The sequence below is a fragment of the Spermophilus citellus genome (genome assembly GCF_964194105.1).
Source record: "Spermophilus citellus genome assembly, chromosome: 16".
NCBI lineage: Eukaryota > Metazoa > Chordata > Mammalia > Rodentia > Sciuridae > Spermophilus > Spermophilus citellus.
This window is the reverse complement of record NC_138196.1, coordinates 60,917,614-60,942,196: the sequence shown is the minus strand read 5'-3', so window position 1 is coordinate 60,942,196 and position 24,583 is coordinate 60,917,614. Positions and strand designations below refer to the sequence as shown.

General features: G+C 31.3%; 1 protein-coding gene across 2 annotated transcripts in view; it reads right to left on the bottom strand.

Moving 5' to 3' along the window:
* GLRA3 (glycine receptor alpha 3) overlaps positions 1-16,658 on the bottom strand; it is a gene marked incomplete at both ends in the record, with an annotated part of 168,968 nt that extends 152,310 nt beyond the window's left edge. Inside the window, one exon of one of the 2 annotated variants that reach the window (XM_081269727.1) lies at positions 16,582-16,658. In XM_081269727.1, the coding sequence (XP_081125853.1) occupies positions 16,582-16,652 (71 nt within the window). The remainder of the gene's footprint in view (positions 1-16,581) is intronic. The other variant, XM_081269726.1, reaches the window with a different exon arrangement.
* Between the last annotated feature and the right edge of the window lie 7,925 nt (positions 16,659-24,583).

Here is a 24,583-nt window from a genome sequence, read left to right as displayed (position 1 = left end):
AATCCAGTTTAATAAGGGTGATCATTTGAAGTTCTACTCGAGAGTATTTTGTTCATTATATTCTAAATATACCTTGACCAGTTAAACTTATCAAAAGATCATTGAATATTGTTTCTGAAATGGTTTTTCAGTAACAATTTTAAAATAATTATATAAAACCAGTGTGGGGAAAGCTGATGATGAATTATGTTTGTCTTCTGAATCTTATGTGGCAAAATACTTCCCTAACTTGTAAAATTTACACAAAGCTTGTTTAAAAAAATACTATAGATTTTATTTTAGTTTGATGTTGTATGTGCAGTGTACCAAAAAAAAAATCTTCAGAAAAATACAGTAAAAATAAGGACAAAACACTTTCATATCACCAGCTAGAGATGAGCAATATAAGCTGACATTATCTTTTTACTTGAGGTTTTAATTATTATGAATTATCTACAAAGGAAACAATACAGCAGAAGTAGTACCACTTTATCTTGAACTCTATATTTTCAACTAATTTTTCTTATATCAATGCCTATTAATGAAATGCATTTTAATAAACTCCAAAATCAATAAGATTCAGGTATTAAAAGCATGATATTTTGCAGCTGCAATCTCTAGAGTCTTTGGACCAGAAAAGAGATGTACATAGAATATTAATGTAGAGTCACACTAAGTTTCTTTTTTCTTCATAAAATGTATTGCATCAGCAGAGCATTCACATTCAGATTATGGTAGATATCCCCTTTTTTTGTGACTACAAATGCTTATGTTAATGTCATCTTTCAATTGAAGGTGGCTCATTGTAGAAGCCACATCTTTGCCTGGCCATTGTATTCTTTTAAGGAGAGAGAGATGGCACAGAGAAGCAAAAATAGAGTTTATAACTTGAAGTGGTAAAGAAAGGTGAATATAACAATGGGTAAGATGTCACTCAGTTCTTGCCTAGTGAAAATTATACTATACCTTGAGATTTTTTATCAGATATTGCACTATCTTCTTTATAAAAAGTACAAGGAGAGATAAGAAAGATACAATCAGTGATTCACGTCATTATTTTTTAAAAAATTTGTTCTTTTTAGTTATATATGACAGTAGAATATATTTTGACATATGATTCATACATTGAACATGATTTCCCATTCTTGTGGTTGCACATGATGTGGAGTTACACTGGTTGTGTATTCATATATGAACATAAGAAAGTTATGTCTGATTCATTCTGCTGTCTTTTCCATTCCCATCACCCACTCTTTCCCCCATGACTCTCTGTCACATCATTCTTAAAACTAATATTCAGCTTACCCTTAACACTGATATTCCGGGTTAGTTTCTTGCTCATCCTTCTTCCCTCTTATCCCCAGTTCCTCCTCTCTCACCCTTATTACCCAAACCATCCTCATCTTTTTTTTTTTTACCTTCCACCCATAGGCCTAAACTATTTTTGGTAAAAATTTAATTACCAGTGAAGCAAAAGGAGTTCGACAATCTATATAGTATAGAAGTTATTTTCTGTGACAGTAAAAAACTATGTTATCCTTTAATAAAATATAACAGAATCCCTGGAGACAATGCTTTGTAGGAAAAGGTCAACCACTTCAAAATGAGAAAGTACTTCAGAAACATGAGTGAAAAATCTATGCCAAAAAACATTGCCAACCATGGTGCCTAAGTATAGAATAATGGAAACAGAGTAAAAAAAATTGAAATTGGGTCTTTTTCTTATATTTTTCAGTGAAAAGCTGTGATTCTATTTGAGTGAATCACATTTCACCTTTTGAATAGTGATGAGGGTTTTTCCTTTTTTTTATTTTGTAGAATAGCCTTGTACAGTGCTCATTAGGAAAATATGCAGTTGATTTGAATTAGGTGATATGTGCTCTACTTATTGTTTTGCCACCAGAATTAGTGTAGCCTTCACAAAGATTCATAAAGATTATGCTTTAAGGCTTCATCTCCTTCAGTGTGATAGGTGCATCTTCTGCAATGAGGCTGGTCTGAATGCTCTTGGAGAGATACTGTGTAGCCGTGCTTTGTAACTAGTCACCTTCACTAGTCTGCTTCATTGTTCATCTTTATCTCAGGTGATGACCTTGCCTCCTACTTCATAGAGAAAACCAAGCAGTTAGCTACTGAATTATGAAATCAGAGCACCAAAATATACAGCATATGTTCTGTATCTATCCTAACCTTCTTCCATTTAGTTTCAGGCTTAACTTTATTTCAAAATCTGCCCTTTAAATATTACCCTTTTAATTCTTCTTTTTCATCTTTTATCTTCTATTTTACCCCATCTTTTCTGTATTCTAAGTGTTTCTCAATTCATTGACTTCTTTTCTCTTGATTGTACACAAGCTCAAATCCTTGCTTTTAAAATTTTCATAGACTTCATTTTTTAGAATAGTTTTAGGTTCACAGAAGAATAGAGATTTCCCATGTGTGTCCTGCCTCCATATTTTTTTCTATATTCTATATTCTTTTCGTTTTTCTACTTTATGACATTATATTGATAATTTTAAAAATTTCTAAAATACTTCCTTCAGTTTTTGTGATATACTGTCTTGTAATTCTAATTTTTCTCTTAACTACTCTGTTTTTCTTCCACCACCCCCCCCCCAATATTTTCTCTTCTTTTCATGCCTTAGAAGTTGATGTTCCTAGAAAAGGACTTTTTAAACCTGAATGTCCTTATGAATCACTTGAGGAGCATGATAAAATGTAAATTCTGATTTAGGAAATTATCATGGAATTCAAAATTTGTAGTTATAAGAAGTACAGATTATTGATTTTTCTACTGGTTAAAGGGCCATAATTTGAATAGCAGTGTTCTGGGTAGAAAAGAATTTTTGCTCATATTCATTCCCCAGTGAATTTACAGGTGTGCCATGTTATTCATAGCTCAGCTTCTAGTATGTGATGTGGGGTTTGGGGAAGTTGGAGCCCACATGCCAGGAATTTTGCTTATTTATTGCAATTTGCTTATTTATTGCAATTGAGTGGAACATTATATGCTACTCAAGTATGAAAAAATTTTGGAAAGATCTGCCCCAGAATTCTAGACATCTGATCTTGCCTATTTCCAGATCTATACTCTTATCTCTAGCTGAAGTTTTACATTAACTGAGTATCTCATAGGCATCGCATTACACACACACACACACACACACACACACACACACACGTACATATATATTATATACACATATATTGCATTATACATATAAACATACATATATGCACATGCATATTATATATACATACATATCACATTATATATACATATGTATTTTATGTTTTACACATATAAACACACATGTACATGTACACACATGCACTATACATAAATATGTAAAACCATATATGTGGTACATACACAGTCCATATACATATGAACATCCATATATATGGTTTCATCTATATACATGTGTATATATATATGTATATGTGATATATTGACACATATATACATATAAATACATGTACATATTTATAAATAATGTTTTACATGCATTTGTGCATGTGGATATGTATGTTTCTATATTTTAACCAGTTACTAAAAGTGCAAATATGATAATAATCCTATCATACTTTCATACTTTCTCCTTACATCCAATTAGTGGACAAGCATTTTTCTGTTTTTTTTTTTTTCCTTGTTATTTCTTACGTATGCTCCTTTTCATTTTTGGAATGTCCTATTGCCATTGACTCTGTTCAACCTTCTCAGACATTAATTTTTCTACTCCTCATGATCCACATATTTTCTTCTCAAATTATTTCTTGAATTATATATTTGAAAAAAATCTGATTTGCTACTTTCCCATTGTCTTTCCTTCATTAAATAAAAAGAAAGAAGTCCCTTTTTCTTCATTAAGACTGAGTTCTACAGGACAGATTGCAAAACAAGATGGGAGCCTTTGGCCCTCCCTCTAAGGGCATTCCAAGAATTTAAACTTGCCATTTCTATTTACACCAAAACTTGGCCCCGTGGACACGCAAAAGAGAAGCTCAGAACTCTTTAATGTCTTGAAAATGCCTTTAAAGAAAGGCTTCTTCCTCCTTTCTGATGGCTGGAAAGCAGCTATGATGACTGGAATCAAAGCATCTATTTGGATCTTAAAAGAAGAAATCCCAGGGTGGCAAAACAAGAAGGGGGAAGAATTGTCAACCCCCATTTCACTCTTAGTCTTCTCATTTCCTTAGCTATTTTTTCTTTTCAGAGGAAAATAATTTTTCTAAAACCTGTATTATTGTGCTCTTCCTGTCACTCACAAAGGAACCTACTCTGAACTAACACAACAATGAAACACTGGTCTGTTTATCCCTTATGTATTTTCCTGCAATTCAATACCTCTCATGTCTATCATAATAATAAATTTTATAAATTACATAGATTTTTGGAATAAAGGCTACTAATACTAAGTGAAGTAAGAAATTATAACAGTGATACTAAGTACATATTTTTTGCTAAAGAGAGATGATCACATTTTGACCATGTTTTTTTTTTAAATTTTATTCTCTAGGTGCATACAGCTCTACATGTTATAATTAAAAATAGCATATTCAATACAATCACTCAGTCTGTAGAAAGGTCACTCAGTCCTCCAAGGCAAGAACCAAGACTTGACCCTGATTCTTGTCTCTAAATCTGGTGTTCAAATATGTATTCAAATGCAAGAGGAGAAAAGATAGAATGCAATACTGGTTAAGTTATAAAATATCCAAAATAAACTTTTAAATGTATATATTCCATCTTTATACTACTATGTTCATGAGCATGAATTTTAGTTTGCTCCAGAAATTTGAAATTTTTCATATCAAACTTCTTTAGTGTAATCTTTGCTCTAAGTTGACATATTATATAACTGCCAATATACAGAGAATGATATGTACTTTGGCCTTTTCAAGTACAGCAAAAATTTTAAGATCACATGTTGTTACTTAGGGGAAATATTTAAGCTACACATAAGATATAATTCTCTTACTATCATCTCAGAAAACACCAACAGAGATCTGCAGCAGGCAATATCTTTGATGATCTCACTCCATTTTAAGTTTTGCAGAAGAAAGAGATATCCTGAATTCCAGAGATTTAAGGTAGGAAAATAATTCTTTTATCTTTTCAAGTATTTTATGGGCTTTACAATGAAATAACATGAATCAGAAGGGAGATTTCTTAATAGTTTATTCTGTATAATCCTCTGATGCTTCTTTTCTTCCCAATAAATAAAATAGGAGGCAAATTAAAGACACAAGGACATTCCTTTATTTGTACTAGACAGGAGAATATATTATACAAAGATAGGTTTCTCAGTATTTTATTAAGTTAAAGATAAGTCTCTTCTTAAAAGGGACTGATTTAATAACTAGTAGAAATATCATTTAGAGTGATATTTTAAAACATACATTAGAGTGATTTATTATTTAAAAGGAAGCATTTTATAGAGATAGATTGTTTTTATATTAATGGGTTAAGGATTTCATTATATATTCCTTTATTATCTTTTGTCAGGAATATAAGAATTTTTAAAATAAGATTATGAAAAGCCATACATATTTCCTTGGATTTTTGTTTTGTTTAATTTATCTATAATTAATTTTTTTGTCCTTAGACTTCTAATACATAGGGAAAAAATATACTTTAAGGGAGGGACATTAACAAAAATGTCAATATAAAATCAGCTTACTAAAATGTTCGTTTACAATCAAGTGATGACAATGAAATCTTATGATAAAGAGAAGTATTATTTTGACTAAACATTTGTTGATACTTTTTAACACCTTAGAATAATCCTATAAATTTTCCCTAGGAAGCTAATCCTGAAATAACATAAGGTATGCATTTACTAGAAAAGAAAATTTGAGGCTCCCCCTGATAGCAATGTCACTATGAAGTTAGCCATATCCTCCATTTCCTATGGAGACTCTTCATTGCGAACAATGCCTTTTGTGCCTAAAATACTCTTTCCATCTTTTCTGTCTACTCAAATTTTATTTAAATTGTCTTCTTTGTTATAAGGAGTTTGTGCTCCTTCCCATTCCAAAAGGGATTTTTTTCCCTCAATATCTATAATTGTTACTGTGTTTGGTTCTCATTAAAGATGATACTTTCAGAAGTTTCAGCAAAAGAGTCTCTTGGAACTAAATCATTAAATGAACATAAATGGGTTAAAAGACATAAATGTTCTCTAACATCAGTGGTTCTCAACTTATCTAGGGAATCGAAAACTTGTCAATGATTATAATCCCAGAACTGTGATGGGTGTAATAATACAAATTTAAATATTATACCTTGAGAATGCACATTAATATTTGATTCATATTTATTTGATTAATATTTAGGATGATCATTTACTTATGCTTTCTCTTCCCAGTCCAGATATATTATAAAAGTAAATAATAAACATCATCTGATGATTTAAAGATACATTTTATATATGAAACTTTTTATGTATGAAACAGTTGCTACAACCATTTTCATATGAAATGTTATTTATGTTTTGTCAGTCTTTAAAAGATACCATCACAACATGAAAGCATAATTCTACTTCATATATTAGGGATGGGGATGAATTCCATATATGAACAAGTGTGGTATAGGTGAACAGTCAGTAACTGGATAAATTAGGGCACTTTTTCTTACAAAAGAGAGATAAGAGGCAAGTCATGAAAAATATTACCACAAACAAATAAAATTAGGAATAAAAAAAATAACCTGCACCAAATTTCTCAAGCAGTTCTCCTGAATGGAAGAAGCAGAGAAATATAACAGTGATTTTGGTTATGCCTGAAGATAACTATTTATTTGAAATTGTTAATTTGCTTTTGAATGAAAAAAATGTTGCTTCACTCCAAAATCAATAGTTCTATCATTGCTCAAGATATTCTGTTAAACCCTGTGGATAAAACTGTTATTACTGTCCCTGCCTCAAGGACTTCACAATTTGAACTATATGGAGCACTGGATTACCACACCCTTGAGCTGTGTGGCACTGGCACATAAGAGGCATCCTCACATAGACTTGGAAGGGAGATCAGAGAAGTTTTCTTAGAGAAGGTAAATGAATAAGTGAATTGAGTAGGGATTAGCCAGGCAAAGAGATGGAATTTACATTTTTCTTCCCAGTCACCTGATGGAAGACATTCGAGTGGTCATTTCATTGAAGATCAAATCATTTCTCTTCTCCCAGGTTCCTATTTAAAGTGCTGTGTGGCAAATATGAACAATAACAAGGTAAACATTTTTCCCTTGCTGATCATTAATAATTACTTCTACTTTTCTAGCATTTTGCTTGTTGTTAGTAAGTTGTGGATTTATTTTTTTTCTTTTTGTAGTAACACTAACTCTCAGCTTTTTACACATATCTTTTAATTCTTGAATCTAAGAATATCCAAAGCTAACATCCTCACCAACTGTTGAGATCCTTCTTTGTAACATATAAATTTAACTTTCAAAAGAAATATAAGCTTTTATATTTGTCTAACACAAAAAATGAAAGTCAACAGAATCTAAATCATAGAAAAATGACTGTAAATTGTAGTATCTCTAGGATTTTAAGATAGGGTAAAAATTATGAAAGGCATCCAGCAATGACATTGGTATGGCAATAGTGGCTTGAAATATATTCTTACAAAGCCTAGTAGCTACTGGGATCCATATGCATTTTTAAAAAAAGATAATATTGTTGAGGGTTTTCAGGACTAACTTATCTTAAAGAGTGTCAGTAGGTTAATAATAACAACTATTTGTTTATTTTCCAGAGCTTCAAAGTCCTAGTAAAATATGAAATAAATAAATACTTGCTTTATTTCATCCCAGTGGTAAAAACTACAATTTTAGTCTAACAAGCAGTATGATAGAGTAGTAACCATTAAACCATGGGGTATTACTACCCCATAGGGGATGAGCCTAAGTGTTTTTTTTTGGGGGGAAGGGATGAAAAGTATTATTCTTTGGATATACAAAGCACAGATATACAAAATACATAAGCAAATATAGAGTATATCTGTGGTATTATAGTTTCATAGAAGGCAGTTTGAAAAAAAATGTCTAAAACAGTTCCTTAAGACTCAAAATTTAAAAATGCTGAGAAATAATTGCATAATTATTATATAATTGCACAATAATTTATATTGCAATACACAACACAAATTTTCAATTAATTATGGGACAAAGGAGAAACAAATCTTTCATTATTCCACTAGATGCTTCCATTTCTATTTCACAGCCTTTTCTCAGAATAAGCAATATCTTCTTAGATTTGTTTGATCCTATATCTTTTATGAGATCTTGAATATAAGACTCTCTTTTTACTCCATGTAATAACACAGATTTAAATGGAATTCAAATCTAAAGTCATATATATGTGAGAGGGGCACATGTCACATCAGGTTGATTCATAGTTGAGTATCTGCTTTGTGCATGATAGTGAATTAATACTGTGCATGTAAAACAAAAATCAGAAATGATCCTATCTCTATGGGACTTAAAATTGGAAGGGAAGAGAAAATTTGAATGAAAATCTGAAACACAAGTTTGAATTTTCATCTCTATGGCAATATATTATTAAAAATGAGGGTTTTGTTTGCCTAATAATTTGCATGCTCCATTAAATGTAGTCATTGCTTTATACATTTTTCTAGAAGTCATAGAGAAATTTAGGTAGAAAGTTAGAACACCCAAGCTTCCTGCACGGAAAATGTTACTAATTCAAACCATGCCTCAAATATAGGTAAAGTTTCCCTGAGCAGGATGGTTGTCTTAAGCAGAGGAAACAGAAACAAATAAAATAAACCCAACAAACAAACAGATCAGAGACATATACTTAACAGAGGCATGTTTAGGATAAAAAAGTTCATTTTGGCCATGAGAAAATAGAGTAACATTTTAGTTTATATTCTTAAAATTATTTGATAAATATTTTTTTCTGAGTAAAGAAGTTTTATTGCTGGAATTTTAAAATTTAGGTTAACCACCTGTTGGAGATGTTTTTCAGAGATTCTCAAATTTAGTTAGGATCTTCGCTGGACCAATTATCTCCAATTTAAATGCAACGAATCAGTGTTGCGAAGGTTTCATAATAGTATGAGAAACATCTTTAGTGTTTATACAAATGTTTGTGTCCCCTCATAGAGAATTACTCATCACTTGCATTTGAATATTTCATCCCCTAAACTATTTCTGTAGACTGTTAATAACTTTTAGATTTTTTGCCATTCCTAATTGTACCACAAAAGTTACTGCTTCTGTACCTGAAATTGCCTGTGATGTAATGGAAATATCTTCTCCTAGAAAAAAATCTCTTAATACAGAGAGTTTAACACAATTTCAGAAATGCACTGTCATGAAGATATATCTTTTTACCACTGTATTTTCTTCTGACAACATCGAAGGACTTAAAACTCTGTTTTCTAAAAATGTGTTATTGTTGCCATGCAGTTGTAGAACAGATTCATTTTCTGTGACTTAACAGCTAATTTTTTATTCAAATACTTTCCATTTGTTGCTGAAAATCTGAAACACAAGTTTGAATTTATAGTCAGTTGGTTGTTTCTTAGAATTCCTGCCTTCACTCCAGAATTAGTTATCTGGAGGTGATTCTCATGTCTCTTTTTCTGCCTACTAACCCTATAAGACAAAACTGCAAGCTATACTGTTGTCCTAATGGGAAACAACAACAAATAAAAACAAAAAATGAAAATAAAAACTACATTTCCAAATAGACATGTAACTATATATGAATTTATTTTCAATAAGTACTGGTAATTAAGTATAAAGATAATCGTATGGAAAAGTATAGGAGACAGGTTTGGTGATAGAATCAAAGAATGATCCACTGTATATTTTACGACATAGAGGAAAGTAAAAGATCTGTCTTCTTCAAAATAATTCCCTAAAAATTTTCTGAGAAAACTTGAGTAAAATGTATCCTCTGTCATTGTGGACTAGTTTATTACTTTAGTTAAAGTTCATGTAATGACAAACACTATAGAAAATTGATGGAAAGATATATGTTACTTAATAAGGTCATTTGGATGGGTAGATAAAATTCTGACAAATCTGTAATTTTGTCACTTCGTCATAACTTGACAAGTTTTACCTCCACCCTTGGCTCAGAGCTATTTCTTCTCTATGTCCCACTTTAAGTATTCTAATCTTATTACATGTAAATGTATTTTCTATTCTTTTTTCTTTGTATTCTCTCTTCTTATAACCCTTTATTAAATCTACATACAGTTCTTAACATTAAATCTGTATGTGTGTGTGTGTGTGTGTGAGTGTGTGTGTGTGTGTGTGTGTATATATATATATATATATATATATATATATATATATATATATATCTACATTCCTAACTGATGACAGGATGCAAAACTAGCATCTGAAACACCCTAAACCAAGTTCAAAGTCCTCTTTTCTTTTATTTAAATTTTTAAATTAGTTCTAATTAGTTCTACATGACAGTAGAATGAATTTTGACACATTATATACAAATAGAGCACAACTTCTCTTTCCTCTGGCTGAATAGGGTGCAGAATCACACCAGTAGTGTAATCATACATGTTTGTAGGGTAATAATGTCTGTCTCATTCCACTGTCCTTCCCATTCCCACACCCCTCTCCTCCCCTCACTCCCCTCTGCACAATCCCAAATTCCTTCATTCTTTCCTACCCTGCCCCCCATTATGAATTAGCTTCTATATGTTTATCAGAAAACATTCAGCCTTTGTTTTTTTTTTTTTTTGGATTTGGCTAATTACTTTTCTTTCAACAATTCAATTGGAAAATGGATTTGATTCCAGTATTTCTTTTAAGAGACTACCTTTTGAAGAAAATGCCAAAGTAGTCTCCAAAGTAAAAAGACAGATTATAAACATTTTTCCTAGTAGTTTTGCCATTGCTTCTGAATATAGTTCTTACTGTTACTAACTATTATCAATCTTATGAACTCCAGGGCAAAAGCAATTCTCTTGCCTTAGCCACTGGAGTAGCTAGGACTATAGGCCCAGTACACACCACTACGCTATTAACTGTAATTTGAAGTAAATGATCTCTAAAGGAGAAGGATTTGTAGAGGTATTTTAAGCAAGTTACAAGACTATTCCAATAATAAAGACTCTCCAGTTGTAAATTATTTATTTTTAAATGTTATCCATATTTCTTTTTCTTTTTTTTTTAAAATTGCTTTTATTTTTTAAATACATGACAGCAGAATGCATCACAATTCTTATTACACATATAGAAGACAATTTTTCATATCTCTGTTTGTATATAAAATATGCTCACACCAATTCATGTCTTCATACATGTAAAGATGCTTTTTCCTTTTTTTTTTGATAGAATGCTAGAATTCAATCTATATTAAGAAAAATCTGGATTACAGAGGTAACTTTCATCCTCTTAAATCAATAACTTATCATTATTTTTTTTGTTGGTCGTTCAAAACATTACATAGTTCTTGCTATATCATATTTCACAGTTTGATTCAAGTGGGTTATGAACTCCCATTTTTACCCCGTATACAGATTGCTGAATCACATCATTTACACTTCCATTGAAGTGCCATTTACATTGCCATTCTAGTGTCTGTTGTATTCTGCTGCCTTTTCTATCCTCTACTATCCCCCCTCCCCTCCCCTCCCCTCCCCTCTTCTCTCTCTACCCCCTCTACTGTAAATCATTTCTTCCACTTGTATTATTCTTCCCTTACCCCTCACTTCCTCTTGTACGTAATTTTGTATAATCCTGAGGATCACCTTCCATTTCCATACAATTTCCCTTCTCTCTCCCTTTCCCTCCCACCTCTCATCCCTGTTTAATGTTAATCTTCTTCTCATGCTCTTCATCCCTACTCTGTCCTTGTTACTCCCCTTATATCAAAGCAGACATTTGGCATTTGTTTTTTAGGGATTGGCTAGCTTCACTTAGCATGATCTGCTCTAATGCCATCCATTTCCCTCCAAATTCTATGATTTTGTCATTTTTTAATGCAGAGTAATACTTCATTGTGTATAAATGCCACATTTTTTTATCCTATTTCATGGTAAAAAGATGCTACAACTCTTCCATATTGCTGTAGGTTTATTATTGCAGCTAGATCAGTAGTTGTTGTTATTAGTATATAGTTTTAAATTGAAAATAAATTTCTTCAACTAACTTAGTCCATCACCACTTCCCATACACATACTATATAACTGTGTGATTTACTTTACATACATCTCATTTCTGATGATTGATCAAGTACTTTACAAGGCCCGGTACAAGTATCAAGCCTTCTTGACAGCTTCTCTACTTCACATTCCTTAAAACATTGTTATTAGTGTTTTTCTTAATTGGTGACATTTTTTATTTTTCTTCTAGACTTAATTTCTGTGATGGAAAAATGTGGTAGTTTCCCAGTCATCCATAGCTAAATGTGCTTAGCAGAAATATTTGTGCACAGAATTTTGTCAATGAATCTTCTTGAATTGCTTAACATTATACACGAAACACATAATTGTTGATTGACTTACTTTCATACACAGTTATGTGGTTAAGGGAGAGGAACATTATAGAACAGAAGATATTTCACCAGCTGTTTTCTGAATCTTCAGGGTAAACTGCCTGAGGCATTGACTAAGGAGCTGGGCTTTGATTCTTCTATATAAGGGACAATTTATGATATTTTTCAGACAAAAAGAACAGAATCATATGCTATTTGTAGCATAATTTGAAAAAACGTATATAGATTCTTGCTTTTATTCCTGTATGCATAAACCATTATAGTGGTACAAATTTATTCCTTGAGGTGCATTTTTCTTCAACATGTTACATAAGAAAACAGAGCCAATAAACATTAAAAAGAATTTCTCTCATCCTTCAAAAAATAACAAAAGCAAAACCCAGAAATTCAGTGCCAAAGTGTTTCATAGGCTTTGAAGTAAATCAAGTCTCTTATTTTTGATTATCATAACTTCTGAAATTTACATTCAGTTTTTGACATGATGTGCCATAATTTATTCAAAGAGCAAGCCTATTTTTATATCAAATTGTAAAGAAGAAAAATTAAATGTTATAGTATGAAGATAATTTAAGTGAAATATTTCTGACAGTTTTTCTGCTTTTATGATTTATTCTGCATGTTCTTCATAATCATCACTTATCTCCATTTCAAAGAAAGCTGAACACTGATGTTTTGTTCCTTATTTTATTAATATGAGAACTAAAACCAAAAAAACACAGAACTGCTTAATAAAACAGCAATGTCTGAGAAAAATGTGAATGCTTTAAAAATTTTACTACTTTGAAATTCATATATCTTATGTGTATGCAGCTTTCTCACTTTTTTAATTTAAAGAATTATCTTCATAAAAATTTTCCTCTAAAAATGTCCCATTCCTGACATATTCTGGTAATGAATGCTTCCATTTGTATTTTAATAATAAATATTATTGCTCTGCTGATTTTGCCTTTATAAAGCTCATTTGCTCAAAGAGCTAAGAGAGGTAAAAATATCATCTGTGACTTTCTACAGTAGTAAAAGAAAATACTAGAATGTTATATAATTACATTGCATTAATCAAGTTTTATTCTAGTAATCAACAAGAACTCTCAAACATTGCTGATAAGAATTCAAATAGGTACAACTACTTTGGAAAACTGGTAGTATCTACTAAAGCTAAACACATTCATGCTCCTTCTATGACCCAGAAATCCCTCTCATAGAGAAAGTCTTGGATGCAACATACACATTACCAAAATTGTGTGTGTGTGTGTGTGTGTGTGTGTGTGTGTGTGTGTATATATATATATATATATATATAACCTCAAATATTTGAGAAACCCAAATGTTCAACAGGGTAATGGAGAAATTAATTGTTGTATAGTCATACAATGGAATACCATGCAATAATAACTTCCTGCTACATGTGACAACATGGATACATTATATAAACATAATGCTCAGAAAAATAAAGCAGACTCAAATGACATTTTATATAAAGTTAAAAAGAAGTAAATAAGTTTACTGTGTAAGTCCAAAGAGAGATTACTTTTGGATAAGATAATTCCTGGTAAAGGATATGATGGTGAGAAAGGTTGGGGTGATAATGACACTTCTACTTTTTGATCCAAGATCTCTCTACCTGGGCATGTCTCCTCTGTGAAACTTTTTCTAGATGGAAACTTTATTTGTGTGCTTTTTATATGTATATCTCACCTAAAATATTAAAAAATTTAAAACCTATGAAAAAACTTTGTACCAGCAAATCATTTACTTATAAATGTTGATGGCTTTGATTGGTTTTCAATCCTCCAAATTGACCTAGAATTTTTTTAAATCATACTTAGGAGGAGTAAGTCCTAATGTTATTTAGCACAGTAGGGTGCTCACAGTTAACAATATAATATATTTCAAAGTAACTTGAAGACAGGATTCTGAATATTCTAAACACAAGGAAATGATAAATGTTTGAGGTGATGCTTATTCTAAATATGACTTGATCATTACACGGTGTATACATTTTCTCAAATATCACACTGTACCCCATAAATAAGAATACTTCTTGCATGCCAAGAGCTAAATAAAACTTAAAAAATAAATTAAAAGACAAATAAGTAGGGGCATTTAATATGAAATACTTCTTTATCTTAATTTTCCCTTTGTTTCCTATTGCTTAATACATCACAAACAGATTTAATCAACAAAGACTAGTTTCCATAAAGACATTAATTTACAAATAATTTCCAGTAGAGGGAGCTTCCCTTTCTTTACTATAGGAAATCCTCTTTCAGGAACCATCAATGAATGTGAAAACATTTAATTTTCACACATGATTATTCTTCATAGAATTATGAGTTACTCTCACCTAAGAATAGTCCAGTATACAGATAAACCTTAACCTTATTCGAATTATTAGAGAAGAAAGTAAATTTAATGAAGAATATAATTATTACATAAAATTCTGTATTATATTTTTTCATAGATTACATTTTTTGATTATTCATAAAAAGCACTTTAACTAAAATTACTCAATATAAATAAAGACAAATTATTATTATCAATTTGAAATATATTTTTGTAAATTTCAACTAAACTAGTATTAAATCAAAGGATCTACTGATGAGTATTATGTATTTAGAAAATAGCAAATGATAGCAAATGTCACGGTGAATTGTCACTGTACATATCTGACCTCATTAACCCAAATATCTTACTGATCTTAAGTATCTATCATAATAAAATAATCTGATTTCATTGGGGAAAAGCACATTATTAAACATTAAAAAGAAATTATAGTAAAGTGAATAATTTCTTTCAAAACATGAACTTAGTACTCTTTTACATGAAATTTTCATAAATTTAAAAAGCTCCACACATTTTGTTTTACTCAATGCATATAAAATTTCTGGCAATTGTAAAGTTATCAGAATTTAGCATATCAAAACTTTTTTACTTAAAATACATTAATTCACAATAGTTCAAAACCTTAATTTAAAAAAATCAATAACTTGGGAAATATAATAACATTCTCAAACAGTTCCTATTTTATAGATATTAAAATAATCTGAATTTCTGTAAGGTAGTTTATGAGATACATTTGATATTTTTTTAAGGCAGCCCAAAGATTGAAAAAAAAATTGACATACTAACACAGAAAAGAATACTTCCATACTTCAAATAGAAATCAGCATATTCATAACTTACTCAAATTATTTAACTCCAACCCTCTCGAAGAGCTTGCTACCAATAAAAAATGGAAATCTTATGATAATTATATGGTAATGGTAAAATAACATTTTGTATTGATGGTTCAGAAATCTGTATGAGCCGTATCTTGCCTTTATGTATTATTTGATTAAGAATAGGGATTAAATTAGCTGATCTTTTGGCTAGACTCTGATATCCTCTTTAAATTAATTTTTAAAAAAGCCTATTGAATAGTATTGGAACATAATTTAAAAATGATATGTCATAGAGCAATTTTATAATTCAATAGGTTGGTTAAATACTTTCTTCAAAATAATTCTTGATATCAAACATATCTAATGAATCATTTATGATTTTGCCTTCATGTAGTAACTGAACTAGGTCATTAGAAAATAGTACCTGCAAGATCCTTAGTTTTCATTCATTTGACTTAATCTTAGAATATATCAGCAATGTTCAGAGTTTCTTTGATCTGCAAATACTTGTGTTCTATATTTCTGCCTTTTAAAAAGTTAGTAATGTCCCATTTCTAATTACAAGATGTTTCATAACTTTTAAAAACAAAAAAACCTCACAATATATGTCACTTTAAAAAGGAAATTGTAAAACAATATGTGAGAAGGAAAATCTAGGCTTTTGGAATAATTTTTTTTTTCTAAAGTAATCTCAGCTGCAAATAACTTAAGGTGCTATTTACAAATACACAAATCAGTGAAAATAAGGAACATCACCTGTTTTCACAGGTCCCAATAGATAACTGCTAGGCAGTTTTACATAGAAAACAATACGAGTTAAGGGATGATTTCAGTAAGTCACTATAGAATGCAAATTTCTTTTAACTTCATCAATAACAAGTGGTTGCAAGGTAATGCACAGACTTAATGATTCCTCTGAGTGTAAATACAAGTAGACTTACCTGAGTAATAGTGCTGCTTCCCAGAAATAAAATCCAGAAACTAATGTCCGAAAGTGTCTCACGTGTGCCATGATACGGAGAGATATATTCACGATCCTGGTAACAGACTTATCCAAGGCATAGGGAACCAGAAAGAGAACTGAAAACGTGCAATCTAAGCCCTTGTGGCGCTGGTGGAGACAAACGCTAGGGAAGCTTCAGCACCTTAGACAGCTCCTTGCAGTACTCAGACCCTCTCGTCAAAACACTTGCAATTCCTGTTTGACCCCTTCCTCTGGGCAATGAGCAAAAAGTAGAGTCACAGGGTTACAAATGTATAAGTGATTTATACAGTGAAACCAGAGAAAGGAGTGAGACGAAGTGTCCGAAGTGCCTAGATTCTAAGCAACAGTTCACTGAAGCTCAAACAGAAACGGAAGAAAGCTTGTCCTTTCTTGGATCAGACCCACGATAAGAGGAAGAACTGCAGCAACTGCCAAAACAAGGATGCTTCTCCACCTGCTCCTATTGCAGCCCTCCGGAATCACATTCTCCACCTTTGGGAAAAACCCCAGCAAGCGCGGCAAAGGGAAGTGGGGGCGGAGCTATACGCCCTCTCTTCAGCCAATCACAACTGCACAGCGGATCAGAGTGACAGGCTACTTAAAACAGTAGGAGGTGCCTGGCATTTAACCCTAAAAAAAAAAAAAAAAAAGGGAAAGAAGATTTAAAAAAAAAAAAAAAAGCGAGGAACTGGTGCGAAACCCAAAGGCAGTGAATGGAGGGAGTTGGAGGAAGAATCCTCAGAGCTGCGAACTGGGTGGAAGTCAGCTTTTTTCTGGGTTAGGTAGAATAAACACGCGGGAGGGATCCTTAATATTCTTTCCAGGAAAATGCACGGTTTAGTAAAGACAGGTCTTTTTGGTTGTCACTGTCATTGAGACCTTACACCAAAATATACAAGTCAATAGTAAAGACAGGCCCTTGAAAAGGAATAGCTAACTAGGGAAGCTAACACAATGTGATGCAGGAGCGCAGGCAGAACGGAAGAATCAGCTGCTTCTAGAATCCTCTCAAGCCTGGCCAGCTTCTGGATGGTAAACATTGTTGACTGGAGTAAGTTTAGTTTCTTTCAGTAGTAATGATGGTTTCCCAAAGATGAAGGTGGGAAATCTCAAGAGATAACTGCTAGAGATACAAAGCTACTTAGTATTTGGCTTTCTTTACCCGTTTTACTGTCTTAATAAATTTAAGGGAGGAGGATAACTAGGTCATATGGTATCATTGCTGCATCTTTTATTGTTTCCGATGATGGTTAGTCTATCCCTTTTCCTCTCCCTTTTCTCCTCTCTCTCTCTCCCTCCCATGACCATCTACACTAGTTCCTGTACTGGAAGACGGAAAAGGAGAGAGAACTTCATATATTTCAAAGTAATATAATTTAAGAATTTGAACCATATGCTCTTAAGTATTTCTAGTGGTTTTTATTTACTGTAGGCCAGGAAAATTATCACTCCTTGAACTCTAGCTTTTCCAAAAAACTCCTTCGGATTTTATTCTGAAAGTGCTGCTTTTATCTCTTAACTTTTCCAGTGATTAGGTTAAATGTCAAGAATATTTTCTTAATCTTTTCCACAACGTTTTTTCTTAAATTTGAAGGCTGATTGACATATTAAGTATTCCTGAAATTCTCTATTTAACTGTAAGAATATCAGTCACAACCTTTCAACCCTCTCAAATAAGAGGTCAGAATGAAAAAAAAAAAAAAACTCTTTCTCTCTACTCTTTGGTAGATAAGCTTATTTATAGTCAGTGAAAATAAAGAGTTTTTTGGATTTATTTATGTTCTTCATGTATCTTATTCTTTTCATATTTGGTTTTCTGACTTAAATCATAAGCTTCCAGAAGTATCATCCGAAATACCATTGATTCTACCCAGAAATATTTACACCTTCAGAGGGTTCATACCATTTTAACTAACATAGTTTTTCAGTGAATCCTTTGAAAGCTTAGTAGGCCCAATGCTGTTTAGATGGTTATTCTTTGGATAGCAGTAATAATTATTTTAAACTCATAATAAAAATGAGTTATAAATAGTTAACAAAAGTTCATTTTGAGTTTTTGCACAAAAATAATATCATCTACTATGGTGTGATTTTTACTTTAACTTCTGTTAAGGAGAAAATATTCAAGTTGCCTATTGAAGACAGTAAAAAATACCCTATTCAAGACTCATTGAGACTGCAGCATAAAGGAAAAACAGAAGGTATAAAAGGCTGATATGAACGGAGACATTATTTTAAGAGAAAAAAGAGTAACAGTGTATAACAGACATAAACTAAAGAATATCTGGAAGGAAAAAAGGAAAAGAAAGTATATCAGCTAAATGCTAATAAGAACAACAAAATTTAGTATAGCCATACTAATATTAGAAAAAATAATAGTAATGATGAATTTACACACAAACGTATTTATATAATGAATAAAATTTCATGAAAAAGATACGAAATTCCCAAACTTGCAGGCTTCAATAATATAACATTAAAAATGTAAACAAACAAAAATTAAATCCAATGCAGGACATTTCCATATACAATTCCAAAACTGTTATACAATTCCAAAACAATTTCATATACAATTTCCAAAAAATTAGTAAGCAAATTTTGACAAAAAATATATAATTAACAAATTTGAATGAATAGCTATAAAACATTGCCTAAGGTTTGTTACAAACCACATTGAACATCTGTAAAAATGAACCCATTATAGGATTGTAAACAAGTTTCAACTAATTTTAAAAAGTACTATCTTGAGAATGCATTTGTAACTGAAATTGAATAAAGTTAAATGAAGAAATTCTATATTGCGAATCAAAATATTTATAATTTAAGGATAATAAGAATAGTACAAACTAAATGCAGCTTCAACTGTGATTAATTATAAAAAAGTATCCCTAAATGGTCACACAATAAAGGCTGAATATTAATGACACCAATATACAACTTACGATGTTAGAATGAACAAATGAATAAATCTCATAAATACAGGAGGAAGAAGATAAACAAAATAGCTTAAATAATTAACAAGGAGGAAAACAAAGATAAAATAAACATTATGACAGCTAAGTGTTCTTTTGAATAAATTTTAAATTTAATAAATTTCTCATAAAAATGAACAAGAAAAGAAGAGCAACAAATAAAGACTATTTAATACTGAAGTCTGAGTAATAATACTATTGTCAAATTATAGGTAATCAGGATATGTCCTTAAAGATCAAGAAGAAAAAGTCTGAGAATCTGGTAGAAGACAAATATGGAAACATTTTGTGAACATGAATCAAAATGAAATAATTTATTTGTATAATTAAAAATGGTCAACATTATCTGCAAATAAAGAATACAAATTAAATCATGACCTAACAGATTGTGAATAGGTATTTTGTAACACTGATGGAAAGCAGACTAGGACAATTTCTTAAAATTGAGAAACTTTATTTCAACACTCCTATCCATCTACTTACCGAACAGTTATATGTAGACCTTTTCTATATAATTTGTTATTGAAACATTGTTTGTCAATCATATCAATCACAGAATTTATCAGAAATACTGTAAATTTCAACTTACATCTGCATTTGTTCAACTAGACTGGAAATAGGTGGTTTTCTTTTTTTTTTTTTTTTTTTTTGTAGTTTTTTGTAATGCTGGGGATTGAACTCAGGATCAACTGGGTTATATCCCTTGCCCTGTTTTTTCTTTTTTCTTTTCTTTTTTTTTTTTTCTTTTTTTTTTTGCTGAGAATTGAATCCAAGGGTGCTTTACCTCTGACTACATACCAAGTCCAGTTTTTATTTTTTATTTTGAGGACAGGGTCTTACTAATTTTCTGAGGACCTCAACTAAGTTGCTGTGGCTGGCTTAGAATTTTCAATCCTTTTGCCTCAAACTCCCAAATCACTGGATTACAGGCATGTGCTACAGACCCAACCTGGAAATACATTTTAAAAATATTTTAGAAATTCATTTTTTAAAAATCTAGTTTTGGTCTATATCACAATCTTAAAACTTACTGGAGAGCTTCATAAAGAATATAGGATAAATAAATCAAGTGAAAAAAATATATAATGGATATTGCTTTTCTAAATTGCAACTTGCATCCAAAATGATTGATTTGTCTTCATGTAATAATGACAGAACTAATAAATGATCCATATAAGAATTCAGCCTGTTTCCATAGCTAATGATATTTTTCTTATTGAACAGATACTACTGGGAAAGATTTTTCTGAATTAGGTGCCCAAAATGAATATATTAGGACTCTGATATTAAAATACTGGTAATTCATAATGGCAGTTTCAGTTTTGTGGTCATGAAGGTTAGGATTTTATTTGTTTTCAAGCTGTTTTTATTAAGTATTCTCTGGTTGAGTTTGAAGTTTTAATTATCTGGGATATTCAATATGCATTTTCTTTTGCTCTTGAAAGAAAATATTAGAAGCATAAATCTTTTACTATGAGAAGATATTTTGAACACCTTGTAGACTATTTGTAGCCTATAAATATGATATAGTATGAGAAAGATATTTGCTGAGACATCAGAATATTTAAGAAAAGTTTAAGAACAATTAGATTTTTAACATTAGCTCTAACTGGCCTGGATTCAACTTCCAGCATTGGACCCTTTTACCTCATACAGAGTTGTTGTTCTAAACTTTGCTTACTTTTCTATACATTTTTGATACTCATGTTTGATATGTCTTTCTTTGCTCTTCAATTCTTTCATAAAAGTATAATTCTTAACAATTCCTTTTGACATTTCAGTTGTAAATATACTGAAATGTTTGAAACTATATCACCATTTGACTTTATCCACTAACACCCCCAACAATTTAAGGGCTTAAAGTAATATTTATGTTTTATTATTAATGTAACTTTTAATAGCTTTATTGAGATATAATTTACATTTGTACCATAAAATTTATCTTTTAAAATTATATAATTCAGTAGTTTTAAAATATATTCTTGTAATTTTGCAACCATTACTACTATCTGATTTACCAACATTTAATCACTCCAAAAATAATCTCTACACCCATTAACACGTCACTTCTAACTTCCCCCTGGCAAGCACTAAACTAATTTTTGTCTCCATTAATTGACAAACTCTAGACATTTCCTATAAATAGAATCACATAATAATGTGGGCTTTTGTTACAGGTTTCTTTCATGTGACTTAATGTTTTTAAATTTTGCTTTAATACCTTGATTTCTTAAATTTGATACCTATTAAATGTAACTCCTCAGGTTCTATTTTTAAAATTGAACATTCTGTTTTTCAGAACAGTTTTAGGTTAACAGCAAAATGAATGGAGATTTTCCAAGTGCTCCCATCCTCACAAATTCAGAGTCTTCCTCACAATCAATACCCCCTACCACAATAGTACATTTGTTACAAGAGACGAACCTATGTTAAAACATTAACATCCAAAGTCCATAGGTTATATTAGGATTTATTCTTGGTTTTATACATTTCTGGGTGCAGACAAATGTATAGTGGTATGAATCTACTATTTTAGTATCATGCAGAGTAGTTTCACTGCCCTAAAATCCTCTGTGCTCTGCCTTTTCATATTTTGCTTTTCTGATAACCACTGATCTTTTCACAGCCTCCATAGTATTGCCTTACAAGAATGTCTTATAGTTGGAATCATGCAATATTTAGCCTTTTGTCAGATTGGCTTTTTTCACTTACTAATATGCATTTAAGTACTTTATACATCTTCACATGTTTTCATAGATTGATAGCTAATTTCTTTTTTAGAACTAAATAATATTATATTGTCTGGATATATAACAATTGCAGAATTGTTTTGTTTTCATGAAGTTAGCTTATTAATACTTTCATGTTTTGCATTTATTGTTTTATCTAAAGTTGCCACCAAAACTAAGATCATTTAGATTTTCTTCTGTATTATTTTTTAGGAGTTTTATAGTTTTGCATTTTACACTTAGGTCTGTGACCTTTTGTTTTATTTTTTTTTTCAAATACCTTTATTTTATTTATCTATTTTTATGTGGTGCTAAGGATTAAACCCAGTGCCTTCTATGTGCTAGGTGAGTGCTCTACCACTGAGCCACAACCCCATCCCAGGTCTGTGATCTTTTTATGATCTATTTTTTAAATTAATTTTTGTGAAGTTTGTAAGGTCTGTGTCTAGTTTCATTTTTTTTTTGTGTGTGTGTGCATGTAGTTTCCAGTGTATTTGCCAAGGTTTTCGAAAAATAAAAGATGGCTGGGTGGATTGATATATAGATAGATGGATGGATAGATAGGAGGGGGATTTGTTAGGGGGTTTGGTTCATACAGTTATGCAGGCTAAAATGTCCTAAAACAGACCCTGAGAATTCCATAGTGTGACTTAGCTCTAGCGTGAAGTCCTTAAAACCAGAGAAGCCAATGTTGTTAACTCTGAATCTGAGGTCAAAGCCTTGAGAACTGTGAGGAAAAACAGTGGAACTATTTGGAAATAACTTTCCTATGTTCACAAATGAATATACCACAGTGAAATTCCACATCATGTACAATCACAAGGATGGCATCCTAATTAGAATAAGTTTCTTTTTAGTGTTATAATTCCCCTATTTATTGCAGTTATTATTAATCTGTTACTGTATCTGACTTATACATTGAATTTCATCATAGATATTTATTTTTAGGAAAATTTATAATACATAGTGGTACAGTACTTACTACCCATAGTTTCAGTCTTCCAGTGGGGGTCTTGGAATATATCTCTTACTGATAAGGGTTGACCACTCACTGGTACTGGAACATTCTCACCAGTAGAATAAGCTACACAATGTATATAACTAAGAGATTATTTTTTTAAAGAGAGAGAGAGAGAGAGAGAGAGAGAGAGAGAGAGAGAGAGAATTTTTTAATATTTATTTTTTAGTTTTTTCGGCGGACACAATATCTTTGTTTGTATGTGGTGCTGAGGATCGAACCCGGGCCACAGGCATGCCAGGCGAGCGCGCTACCGCTTGAGCCACATCCCCAGCCCAAGAGATTATTTTATTTAAAATATGCTATCTTGGGGCTGGGGATGTGGCTCAAGTGGTAGTGCACTTGCCTGGCATGCGTGAGGCACTGGGTTCGATTCTCAGCACCACATAAAAATAAAATAAAGATATTGTGTCCACCTAAAAAGCTAAAAAATAAATATTAAAAAAATGCTATCTATATTTAAAATGTTAATTGAAAATATGTATACTCTATAGTTTATGTGAGCTATATTTTTATAATTTGTTCTTTTTTGATATACATGATAGTAGAGTATTTTGACATATTATACTTACTTGGAGTATAGCTTTCCATTCTTGTGGTTGTCCATAATGTGGAGTTTCACTGGTTGTGTATTAATATATGAATATAGGAAAGTTATGTCTGATTCATTCTACTGTCTTTCCTATTCCCATTCCTCCCCCTTTCCCTTCATTCCCTTTGTGTAATACAGTTAATTTCTATAGAATAACTTATACTTCATGTATGAATAATATGTCAAAATATACTGTACTGTCATATATATTTTAAAAGAACATACACATTTTAAAAGGTGGGTGGGGGAACCTATGAGGGCTGTGAGAGAGGAGAAAAACAACTGCTTTTAAGGCCAAAGAGTATCGAGATCTCATGTCCAAGGACAGGAGAAGAATGTATTCTGGCTCCCAGATCGAGAGAGAATAAATCACACTGTTTGCTCAATCTGTGCACCCTGCTAATTGAATGGTGCCTGCCCACACTGAGGATGGATCTTATCTACCCGTCTACTGACTCAGTAGTCTTCTTTTGAACCATTCTCATAGACATCCCAAAATAATGTTTTAACAATTATCTTGGTATTATTTATTCCAGTTAAGATGTCCTCCAAAATTAATCAGCGTAAGCATTATTCATTGAAGACTAAATTTTCTCCACTGTATTGTCTTTGCTCATTTTTCAAAGATTTATTGCAATGTGGACCTA